Here is a 12,486-nt window from a genome sequence, read left to right on the forward strand (position 1 = left end):
GCCACACAAACCATAACGCTAACGCTAACCCGTGATCAGACTACAGCGCCACACAAACCATAACGCTAACGCTAACCCTTGATCAGACTACAGCGCCACACAAACCATAACGCTAACGCTAACCCTTGATCAGACTACAGCGCCACACAAACCATACCGCTAACGCTAACCCGTGATCAGACTACAGCGCCACACAAACCATAACGCTAACGCTAACCCTTGATCAGACTACAGCGCCACACAAACCATAACGCTAACGCTAACCCTTGATCAGACTACAGCGCCACACAAACCATAACGCTAACGCTAACCCTTGATCAGACTACAGCGCCACACAAACCATAACGCTAACGCTAACCCGTGATCAGACTACAGCGCCACACAAACCATAACGCTAACGCTAACCCTTGATCAGACTACAGCGCCACACAAACCCTAACGCTAACGCTAACCCTTGATCAGACTACAGCGCCACACAAACCATAACGCTAACGCTAACCCTTGATCAGACTACAGCGCCACACAAACCATAACGCTAACGCTAACCCTTGATCAGACTACAGCGCCACACAAAAGCATCACAAGGAAGTAGCTTGAAACGCTTGTAAATCTGCTACTTGCTGTTTGAATGTTGAAAGGTAATAGTCTATGTGTGTATATAGGGGTTCGACAGAGAGACGATATAATCGATCATTTAATAAAAGAATAATACTCCGTTAGTGATCAATACCTATTTTTGGACTTCGAAACGTTTAGTTAGTTGCTGCCAGAGTGAGGTCTAGCCAACACCAACTCGGGATTCCTGGATCGCTGCCCTCCACAAATTCCTATCCAACATCAGGTTCTTGAGCTCTGCAGTGTTGTCAGCCAAGCTGCCGCGCTGCAGCACGTCTACATAGATGGTACGCTTCTTTCCCCTCCTGGCTTTGCCCTGGGTTGGCTCCCATAGGGTCAATTTACTTGCCTCTAGTTCTGGGTGCCTGACGCAGTGCCCTGCCACCCTCATCCTTCTCTCTCTGACTTTGTCCGTGACCCGTGGTAGGTCCCCATAGAGGTCCGTGACCCGTGGTAGGTCCCCATAGAGGTCCACATTTCGAAACATTTAACATCGATCGATACTTGCAGCCCTATTCACGGTTCTACCCGAACAAAAATAAATAAAGCCCAGGCTATGACTCAGACCCAGAAGGTTTGGGGTCACTCGGTTCAGATTCTATTACCTCGAGTCCTACAGCAGGTCCATTTATCATTGGGTGAAATCCCCAAGTGGATCCGAGAAGACCTGACCTCAGCTCTGGCCAGGAAATAAAAGCATGAAGCGCTGTCGTGACATTTAGGCTGACCTAGGATCGCATTACTGCAGCGCAATATATGAAGGAAAATAACAGGTTGAGCGATGCTGAGTTCAGTGACTGGATCAAAGTGTCTCCTATTGTCAGTGGTGAGAAAAGTACTCACATTACTCACATTTTACTTAAGTAAAAGTATCAATATTTCAATGTAGAAATACTCCATACATCCATAGAATGTGTCAAGTTTTCAAGTTTCAAATGATGACAAGCTCATCGCGACGCACTGTGAGCTTGTAGATCGGCTATTTTCAAATGGTCTAAATGTATATGGGGTGAAGTGGTTAATGTATTTTTTGTAATAATAATAATCAAATAAATGTAGTGAGGCCTGGGCCGTGGCTCAGCGATCCAGGCACCTTGAGGCCTGGGCCGTGGCTCAGCGGTCCAGGCACCTTGGCCGGTAGCCCGAGTCTGGCAGTGTGCCGCGGGTTCGACTCCCGGTCCCGACGGCCTTTATACTGCATGTCACTCCCCCATCTCTCTCCCCCATTTCCTGTCAGCCTACTGTCTGTCCCTCTATAAAAAAATATAAAATAAAGGCGAAAGCCGCAAAAAAAACATTTTAAATACATGTAGTGGAGTAAAACGTAAAATATTTGGATGTGAGATGTAGTGAAGTAAAAGTATTGGAAATTGTAATTACTCACATCTATCTATAAATGCATCATCTGTCTGTCTGTCTGTCTGTCTGTCTGTCTGTCTGTCTGTCTGTCTGTCTGTCTGTGTGTAATCCACGTAACTCGAGATCCGTTCGCCCCACCGACTTCAAATCCGACACACACGTTCCACACCACCGCAGGAGGTGCAGTGCCCGGCGTCGAGTCGGTCGGACCTACGGTTTGTCCAGAACCGCCCCAAAAACACCTCTGTACAACACTGTTTATTATTGTCTGCTACATATACATAGCAGCTACATTCCATTATGGAGCATCATAGAGCTATTATCTACTCTGGTAGAAGAGCATTTTCTTTCTTTTTCTTTGATGGAGGTAGTAGAAGAGATTACAGGTTGTATTGATAATAAGAAACATGCAATGGGTGTGTTCATTGACCTTAAAAAGGCATTTGACACGATTGACCATGGGTTGTTGGTAAGACAAATGGAGAGGTATGGTATAAGAGGGACAGCGCTTGATTGGCTTCAAAGTTACATAAGTAATAGACAACAATTTGTCCAATTGGGAAATTATAAGTCTCTGAACCTAAACATTACCTGTGGTGTCCCACAGGGGTCAGTATTAGGACCTAAATTGTTCATTCTATATATAAATGACATTTTTAAGGTATCAAACATTTTAAAACTAGTTGTTTTTGCCGACGACACAAATATTTTTTGTTCAGGAGACGATTTAAACCAGCTCACAACAGTATTGAAGTCTGAGCTATCAAAATTAAAACATTGGTTTGACAAAAATAAGTTATCACTAAACCTGAGTAAAACAAAATTTATGATATTTGGAAATCGGAAAAGAGATATAGAAATTAATTTAGAAATAGATGATGTAAAGATTGAAAGAGTATATGAGATCAAGTTTCTGGGTGTCTTAATTGACCACAGACTCTGCTGGAAATCCCACATAAAATATGTGTGTTCCAAACTGGCAAGAACAATAGGGATATTGGGTAAAGCTAGACATATACTGGATAGGAAACCATTACACACTCTGTACAATTCACTTGTGGACCCTTATCTATCGTATTGTGTAGAAGTATGGGGCAATACCTATAAAAGCACTTTGACAAAGATTTGCACTTTACAAAAAAGAGCAGTACGGGTAATAAATGGAGCAGGATACCTTGATCATACCAATAACCTGTTTTTAAAATCTTATTCCTAAATTCCCAGACTTGGTGAAATTTAAAACTGCACAAATCATGTTTAAAGCCTGGAATAAATGTTTACCTGTGAATATTCAAAAACTTTTTAAGGAGAGAGATGGTAATTATGACTTAAGAAACAAACACAATTTTAAACAGACAATTATTCATTCAACACTGAAAAAAAAGTGCACTTCAATATATGGTGTTACACTCTGGAATAATCTTGACATAGACATTAAACTGTGTAAAAATATTAAACAGTTCAAGCACTGCTATAAGCAGTCACTCCTGCAAAACTATGAACAGCTGATTGACTAGGATTAGTTTTACTCTGTGATGTCTTTTTATTCTTTACTATAGATTATTACTTAGTTAAATTATTACTTTCAATAAAATGGATTTACAATTACTGTATGTAATAAAATGGTTTTATTATTTTTTATTATCATTATTATATACATTGTTTTGTATTATAATATATTGTTTTACAATATATGTAAAGGTAAGAAGGGGGCTGGACAATATAAGCATTGCTTCTCTCTGTCCCTTCTTGAACAAAAAAAAAATGATGTGATTGATATTGTGTTGATGTACTGTTATTTGTACTTTTTTTATGTTCAAGATAAATAAAGATCAAACAGTCAGATCTCCGTAACATCTAGGAATTAATTTCACATGTTCATTAGAGTGGTGGGCCGACATTGTGGACCCGTGAAGACCTCTACTCTGAAAGGGTACAACAAGGAACCGGAACACAGAAATTGACAGTTTAACAAGTGCAACAACCAGGGTTGGATTTGCTTGTATTTGGGGGGGATGGCTGGGAGATTGGTTTACAAGCTCAAAGACCATTAAAAGTCACAACTCGTCACAATGCATTTGCAACTTGTGAGATTGTAGGTTGCTTCTTTATTTTTCGTATAAGACAGTGGTTTTCAACCAGTGGTCCTTGAGGGGGTTCCAGGTGGTCCCCATGCAGCTAAACGATCAAGAGTTAACCAAATGGACCCTTATAGATCATTCATTCTTGTGAGCCTCAAGAGTAAAATTATTGTTAAACATCTGCATTACTTAATTTACAAGAAGTCTACACAATTAGAGAATGTAGAATAATTGATATATTTTGTAACGTTTTCCTAGCACGGAATTGTGGACAAAATCTTATCCAACGACAACAAAATACAAAAAGCTTTGTGTCTGAGATCTCATGAAGTGGTGGTCCGTGGCTCAAATGATGGTCCGTGGCTCAGATGCAGAATACATAATGGACATTGATCTGAAAAGGGTTGAAAACCACTGGTATGTGATTAAGAAAATGACCTTTGTTTATTTTTATTTTTTTTAAACAAAGCCAACTCTGATTGTAACACTTGGTTCCACACATGTACAGTATGTGACAGACAGTGGTGACATACAGACATGCTCGACTTACTGACCATCACTATCGACCATGCATATAGACTGTAGCACTGAGAGTGACTTACCGGCCATACATATAGACTGTAGCACTGAGAGTGACGTACCGACCATACATATAGACTGGAGCACTGAGAGTGAAGTACATAGCCATACATATAGACTGGAGCACTGAGAGTGACATACCGACCATACATATAGACTGGAGCACTGAGAGTGACGTACCGACCATACATATATACTGGAGCACTGAGAGTGACGTACATAGCCATACATATAGACTGTAGCACTGAGAGTGACATACCGACCATACATATAGACTGGAGCACTGAGAGTGACGTACCGACCATACATACAGACTGGAGCACTGAGAGTGGCGTACCGACCATACATACAGACTGGAGCACTGAGAGTGACGTACCGACCATACATACAGACTGTAGCACTGAGAGTGACGTACCGACCATACATATAGACTGTAGCACTGAGAGTGACGTACCGACCATACATATAGACGGTAGCACTGAGAGTGACGTACCGACCATACATACAGACTGGAGCACTGAGAGTGACGTACCGACCATACATATAGACTGTAGCACTGAGAGTGACGTACCGACCATACATATAGACTGTAGCACTGAGAGTGACGTACCGACCATACATATAGACTGTAGCACTGAGAGTGACGTACCGACCATACATATAGACTGGAGCACTGAGAGTGACGTACCGACCATACATATAGACTGGAGCACTGAGAGTGACGTACCGACCATACATACAGACTGGAGCACTGAGAGTGACGTACATAGCCATACATATATACTGTAGCACTGAGAGTGACATACCGACCATACATATAGACTGGAGCACTGAGAGTGACGTTACTGGCCAAAGTAACCCCCTTGCACAAGAAAGGGAGTAAATTAGACCCCGGCAACTACCGCCCTATTTCTATTCTTAGTTCCATCTCGAAAGTGATGGAAAAAATTGTCTATGAACAGGTTGAAAAGTATCTTGCCACTAATAAATTATTGTACGAGTTCCAATCTGGCTTCAGAACATCCCACTCCACTGACACATGCCTTCTCTATTTGAGCGACCACATCAAACAAGAGGTGGACGCTGGCAAATACTGCGGCATGGTCATGCTGGACCTCCAAAAGGCTTTTGACACCGTGAACCACTCCATACTGGTTAACAAGCTAAAAGCAATTGGTTTCGATAGCACATCAGTGAGCTGGATGCAATCCTACCTGGAGGGGAGAGAACAGATGGTGGAAGTGAACGGAACACTGTCCCCCCCCCTCCCAGTGAGCTGTGGCGTTCCACAAGGAAGCATACTAGGGCCTCTACTGTTCCTAATATATGTAAACGACATGACTTCAGCCTGTGACTGCAACTTGTTCCTGTTCGCAGATGACTCAGCACTGCTGGTCTCGGACAGGGACAAACTGCAGGTTGAAAATGCCCTCAGCTCTGAACTCGGTAGAATCTGCACCTGGCTTGCTGATAACAAACTATCTTTACACCTGGGAAAAACTGAATCCATTCTCTTTGGCTCTATTAGTAATCTCAGCAAGGCAAATGGCTTCTTGGTTAGAGTGGGTGACAATGTTATCACACGTAAAGATGAAATTACCTACCTAGGTTCCATCCTGGAGGCTAATCTTTCCGGTGATAAAATGGCCACCAACGTAATCAAAAAAGTCAACCATAGAACAAGATTCCTCTACAGGATCTCCTCACTGGTCAACAAAAACACCTTGAAGACCTTAACAGGAGCCCTTGTACAGGGTTTCTTTGACTATGCATGCACCTCCTGGTACCACAGCACCTCAAAGGCCCTTAAAACCAGGCTCCAGACTTCCCAAAACAAACTGGTCAGGCTCCTACTTGATCTAGCCCCCCGAACCCACCTCACCCCTGCCCACTTCGACAGGCTGGAATGGCTTAGGGTCGACGATAGAGTACAGCAACTTGCAATGGGTCTGGTCCACAAGATTCGATACACCACCAAGATACCCATGTACCTGTCTAGATACTTCCTTAATGTTAACGAAGTCCACACCCACAACACCAGAGGGAGTGCAACGAACCATGTACAACCCAGATTCGGCACAAACAAGGGACTAAATTCTTTTCGCTCCTATGCCACCAAAATGTGGAACGCCCTACCAACTGTCATTAAGACATGCGAATCCCTTGACTCCTTCAAAACCGCTCTCAAAGGGCACCTACGGATGGCTGCAATTCGAAACTGGCCCCCGTAAAATCTGAATCCCCCCCCCGCCCCCCCCCCTTTTTTCCCCTCACTGTATATATTTCTTTTCCCTTTTTACCTCCTTTTTGATGAATTCCTGTTCTGTCTATAGAAGTGTCTATTTGTACGTCTCTAAATGTTTTGATGATTTGAACATGGTGGACCCTGTTGGAAACAAGTGTAATGCTTAATTGGGTCGTCCACTCACAGTTAACAGCCTTTGTATTGAGTTTGTGCTTGAAATGTACTGTAATTCTGCAAACTGTTAATAAATTCTTCAATCAATCAATCAATCAAACCGACCATACATACAGACTGGAGCACTGAGAGTGACGTACCGACCATACATACAGACTGGAGCACTGAGAGTGACGTACCGACCATGCATACAGACTGGAGCACTGAGAGTGACGTACCGACCATACATGCAGACTGGAGCACTGAGAGTGACGTACCGACCATACATACAGACTGGAGCACTGAGAGTGACGTACCGACCATACATACAGACTGGAGCACTGAGAGTGACGTACCGACCATACATATAGACTGGAGCACTGAGAGTGACGTACCGACCATACATATAGACTGGAGCACTGAGAGTGACGTACCGACCATACATACAGACTGGAGCACTGAGAGTGACGTACCGACCATACATATAGACTGGAGCACTGAGAGTGACGTACCGACCATACATACAGACTGGAGCACTGAGAGTGACGTACCGACCATGCATACAGACTGGAGCACTGAGAGTGACGTACCGACCATACATACAGACTGGAGCACTGAGAGTGACGTACCGACCATACATACAGACTGGAGCACTGAGAGTGACGTACCGACCATACATATAGACTGGAGCACTGAGAGTGACGTACCGACCATACATACAGACTGGAGCACTGAGAGTGACGTACCGACCATACATACAGACTGGAGCACTGAGAGTGACGTGCCGACCATACATACAGACTGTAGCACTGAGAGTGACGTACCGGCCATACATACAGACTGTAGCACTGAGAGTGACGTACCGACCATACATACAGACTGTAGCACTGAGAGTGACGTACCGACCATACATACAGACTGGAGCACTGAGAGTGACGTACCGACCATACATATAGACTGGAGCACTGAGAGTGACGTACCGACCATACATATAGACTGTAGCACTGAGAGTGACGTACCGACCATACATACAGACTGGAGCACTGAGAGTGACGTACCGACCATACATACAGACTGGAGCACTGAGAGTGACGTACCGACCATACATATAGACTGTAGCACTGAGTGTGACATACATTCCATACAGACTGTAGCGCTCACTGACTCACCTGCTGGGACTTCTTCTTTTTCTTCTTTATTGCTCTGAAGAAGCCCTGCTTCTCCTTCTCTTTGGCTGGCTCTGGTGGGTTCATAACCCCCCCAGCCTCCGGACCGGGCCTGGAGTGGAGACGAGGAGAGATATAAGAGGAGGCTCTGGTGGGTCTGCTGGCAAATTCTTATCAATTTGGGGGTTCTGGACATGACAACGTTTGTGATACACTGCCCGAGAACCGGTTGTGCAGGGACATGCACACATAGACATATCGCATCAAAGGAGTCTTCAGCCCCTCCCCTTTTACCCGTCTGTAAAACAAAATTCACACCCGTGTGAACTGAGTGGTGCAAGGTCTTATATAGCCTGATCAGCTGTGGTCTGACGTAATGTCAGTGACCATGGTAACCATGCTCACCTGTGCACGGACACGTACACAGGTACACAAACATTGCACGGACACGTACACAGGTACACAAACATACAGACAAAGCTGGTAAAAATCACACCCGTGTGAACTGAGTGGTGCAAGGTCTTATATAGCCTGATCAGCTGTGGTCTGACGTAATGTCAGTGACCATGGTAACCATGCTCACCTGTGCACAGACACGTACACTATTTGTATTCTATTGTATTCTATTTTTGTGTCCTGCCCTGTGAAGCACTTTGAGCTGCATTTATGTATGAAAGGTGCTATACAAATAAAGTTTATTATTATTATTATTATTACACAGGTACACAAACATACAGACAAAGCTGGCTGTTGGAGTGGTTTGCACCACTCAACAAGAGTGCTGGGTTGCGCCCCGAAAATAGCAAATCTACAAGCTCTCGACGCGCTGAGAGCTTGTAGATTTGCAATTTCTGTCCAAAAGTGCCCTCTTTAGATGGGATTTCAGCCCCTGCCCCTCTAACACCCTGAGGTTGTGTGTAATATAATAATGCGTACCACGGGTCGAAGGCTGACTGTCGTTTGGAGTGGTTGGCCAGGCCGCCGCCGCCCGGCTCCCCAGGCACACCGGAGCCTCGGACCTGGTTCCTGGGGTCATGGAAGTTGTCGGGCCGTGGAGACGGTACTGTTACAAAGACACAAGGACGGGTGAAACACTGCATTAAAACTAGAATACATTTAATCAATCATAAAACACACAGCTGAGATAGTCGACGAGCTCACATAATCAGACTAATCAATTGTGTGTGACGGGGCGCTCTTATCGCCATACATCATCATACGTTTTCCCTTCCAGCCTTAAAAAGGCCGTTGTACAGCCCCTCTTGAAGAAACCATCTCTTGACCCCCTCGTTCTTAATCATTTTAGACCTATTTCCAAACTTTCATTTTTATCCAAAGTTTTAGAGAAAGTTGTTTCTAATCAACTGATTTCATTTTTAAATTTTAACAGCATTTTTGAAAAAATTCAATCAGGTTTCCGCACCCTCCATAGCACTGAGACAACTCTTTTAAAAGTCACAAACGATTTACTCCTTGCTGCTGACTCCGGGGATTTCTCCTGGATCTTAGCTCCGCTTTTGACACGGTAGATCACTCCATTTTAATTCACAGACTTGAGCACTGGGTGGGTATTAAAGTGGTGGCACTGGACTGGCTCAGCTCGTACCTTTCAGGCCGGACCCTGTCCGTCAGCATAGGAGAGGCCTCCTCCACTCAGGCCCCTTTCACATGTGGGGTCCCTCAGGGATCAATTCTAGGTCCACTGCTATTTTCTATCTACATGCTCCCCATTGGTAACATCATTCGCTCACACAACATCAACTTTCACTGCTATGCCGATGATACTCAGCTATACATCCCACTCAAACCCGGTTCAGATCATATATCATGCCTCATAGCCTGTCTATCCGACATCAAGGACTGGATGTCACAAAATGTCCTCCAGCTCAACCAGTCCAAATCTGAAATTATCTTATTTGGCCCTTCTAATTCAACCCTCTCCCTCCACCCTCAATTTGGTTCCCTGTCCACAAATATCACACCTGCAGCCCACAACCTGGGTGTGATCTTTGACTCCGACCTATCATTCAATAAACAAATAACCACAGTTGTGCAATCATGCTATTTTCAGTTGAGAAACATTGCAAAAATTAAATCATTCCTCTCACCCCCTGACCTTGAAAAAGCAATTCACGCCCTCATTTCATCACGCCTCGACTACTGCAACTCCATTTACTCCGGCCTTAACAAAAAAGCAATTTCCCGTCTACAACTCATACAGAACTCTGCCGCCCGACTACTCACAAACACGAGAAAACGAGACCATATCACACCCATATTAGCTGGCCTTCACTGGTTGCCTGTGGGCTCCAGGTGCGATTTTACAATTCTTCTTATCACGTACAAAGCCTTAAACGGAATGGCCCCTGAATATATCCTTGATATGCTCTCCCCGCACAAACCAGATCGCACCCTTAGATCGTCAAATAAGGCCCTCCTTGATGTCCCTAGGACTAATTTAATTACTCGTGGTGATCGGGCATTTTCTGCCCGTGCACCTACGTTGTGGAATGCACTGCCGACACAGCTAAGGCTAGCACCCTCCGTGCCTGTTTTTAAGTCTAAATTAAAAACGTACCTCTACACCAAATGTTACGCGACTGTACATATTTAAAGTTTGTTACTGTATTTCCTGTAATTTTGCTGTATTTGCTTTTGTTTGTTGTTGTTTTTGTTTTTTGACTTGATGTATTTTTTCCTTTGTTTTGTCTTCACCCTGCTCTGTGCAGCACTTTGGAACATTGTTTTAAAAAGGTGCTATATAAATAAAATTCATTATCATTATCATTATACGTGCTCAGCCAATCAAATCATCTAAAATGTGGTACACACAAACACACAAAGCTGGGAAAAGGAGGGGATAGTGCCCCTAAAAAAAGGAAAAATCACACCCGTGTGAAGTAAGGGGCCCTCTTATCATCGTACATCATCATGACGTAACATGTCTATTTGCTCAGACACATATGACGTAAATTCTCCTTTCATTATCAATGGTAAATGTTCAGGAGTTCAGGACAGAAAAGCTGTATATAGGAGGGGCTAGCCCCCCTCAAAAATACAAATGTGTACAAACAGAAAAATGCTGCCCACCCTCCTGGGCATGGAGTCACCATATGTTCTTATACCTCTGTAGAAGCTGCCCACCCTCCTGGGCATAGAGTCACTGTTCTTACCTCTGTAGAAGCTGCCCACCCTCCTGGGCATAGAGTCACTGTTCTTATACCTCTGTAGAAGCTGCCCACCCTCCTGGGCATGGAGTCACTGTTCTTATACCTCTGTAGAAGCTGCCCACCCTCCTGGGCATGGAGTCACTGTTCTTATACCTCTGTAGAAGCTGCCCACCCTCCTGGGCATAGAGTCACTGAATGTTCTTACCTCTGTAGAAGCTGCCCACCCTCCTGGGCATGGAGTCACTGTATGTTCTTACCTCTGTAGAAGCTGCCCACCCTCCTGGGCATGGAGTCACTGTATGTTCTTACCTCTGTAGAAGCTGCCCACCCTCCTGGGCATGGAGTCACTGTTCTTACCTCTGTAGAAGCTGTCCACCCTCCTGGGCATGGAGTCACTGTATGTTCTTACCTCTGTAGAAGCTGCCCACCCTCCTGGGCATGGAGTCACTGTTCTTACCTCTGTAGAAGCTGCCCACCCTCATAGAGTCATTGTTCTTACCTCTGTAGAAGCTGCCCACCCTCCTGGGCATGGAGTCACTGTTCTTACCTCTGTAGAAGCTGCCCACCCTCATAGAGTCACTGTTCTTACCTCTGTAGAAGCTGCCCACCCTCCTGGGCATGGAGTCACTGTTCTTATACCTCTGTAGAAGCTGCCCACCCTCCTGGGCATAGAGTCACTGTTCTTATACCTCTGTAGAAGCTGCCCACCCTCCTGGGCATAGAGTCACTGTATGTTCTTACCTCTGTAGAAGCTGCCCACCCTCCTGGGCATGGAGTCACTGTTCTTATACCTCTGTAGAAGCTGCCCACCCTCCTGGGCATGGAGTCACTGTTCTTATACCTCTGTAGAAGCTGCCCACCCTCCTGGGCATAGAGTCACTGTATGTTCTTACCTCTGTAGAAGCTGCCCACCCTCCTGGGCATGGAGTCACTGTTCTTACCTCTGTAGAAGCTGCCCACCCTCCTGGGCATAGAGTCGCTGTTCTTACCTCTGTAGAAGCTGCCCACCCTCCTGGGCATAGAGTCGCTGTTCTTACCTCTGTAGAAGCTGCCCACCCTCATAGAGTCATTGTTCTTACCTCTGTAGAAGCTGCCCACCCTCCTGGGCATAGAGTCGC

The 12,486-nt window shown here is 44.8% G+C and overlaps 1 protein-coding gene across 1 annotated transcript in view; it reads right to left on the reverse strand.

Moving 5' to 3' along the window:
• LOC306926975 (cyclin-dependent kinase-like 5) overlaps positions 1–12,486 on the reverse strand; it is a 215,329-nt gene that overhangs the window by 17,602 nt on the left and 185,241 nt on the right. Inside the window, exons 16-18 of the mRNA XM_079506534.1 lie at positions 12,448–12,486; positions 9,135–9,261; positions 8,202–8,310 (exon numbers count right to left, since the gene is read on the reverse strand). The exon at positions 12,448–12,486 is cut by the window's right edge and continues 67 nt beyond it. Of these exons, the coding sequence (XP_079362660.1) occupies positions 8,202–8,310; positions 9,135–9,261; positions 12,448–12,486 (275 nt within the window). The remainder of the gene's footprint in view (positions 1–8,201; positions 8,311–9,134; positions 9,262–12,447) is intronic.

This window comes from Electrona antarctica, assembly GCF_951216825.1.
Source record: "Electrona antarctica genome assembly, chromosome: 7".
Classification (NCBI taxonomy): domain Eukaryota; kingdom Metazoa; phylum Chordata; class Actinopteri; order Myctophiformes; family Myctophidae; genus Electrona; species Electrona antarctica.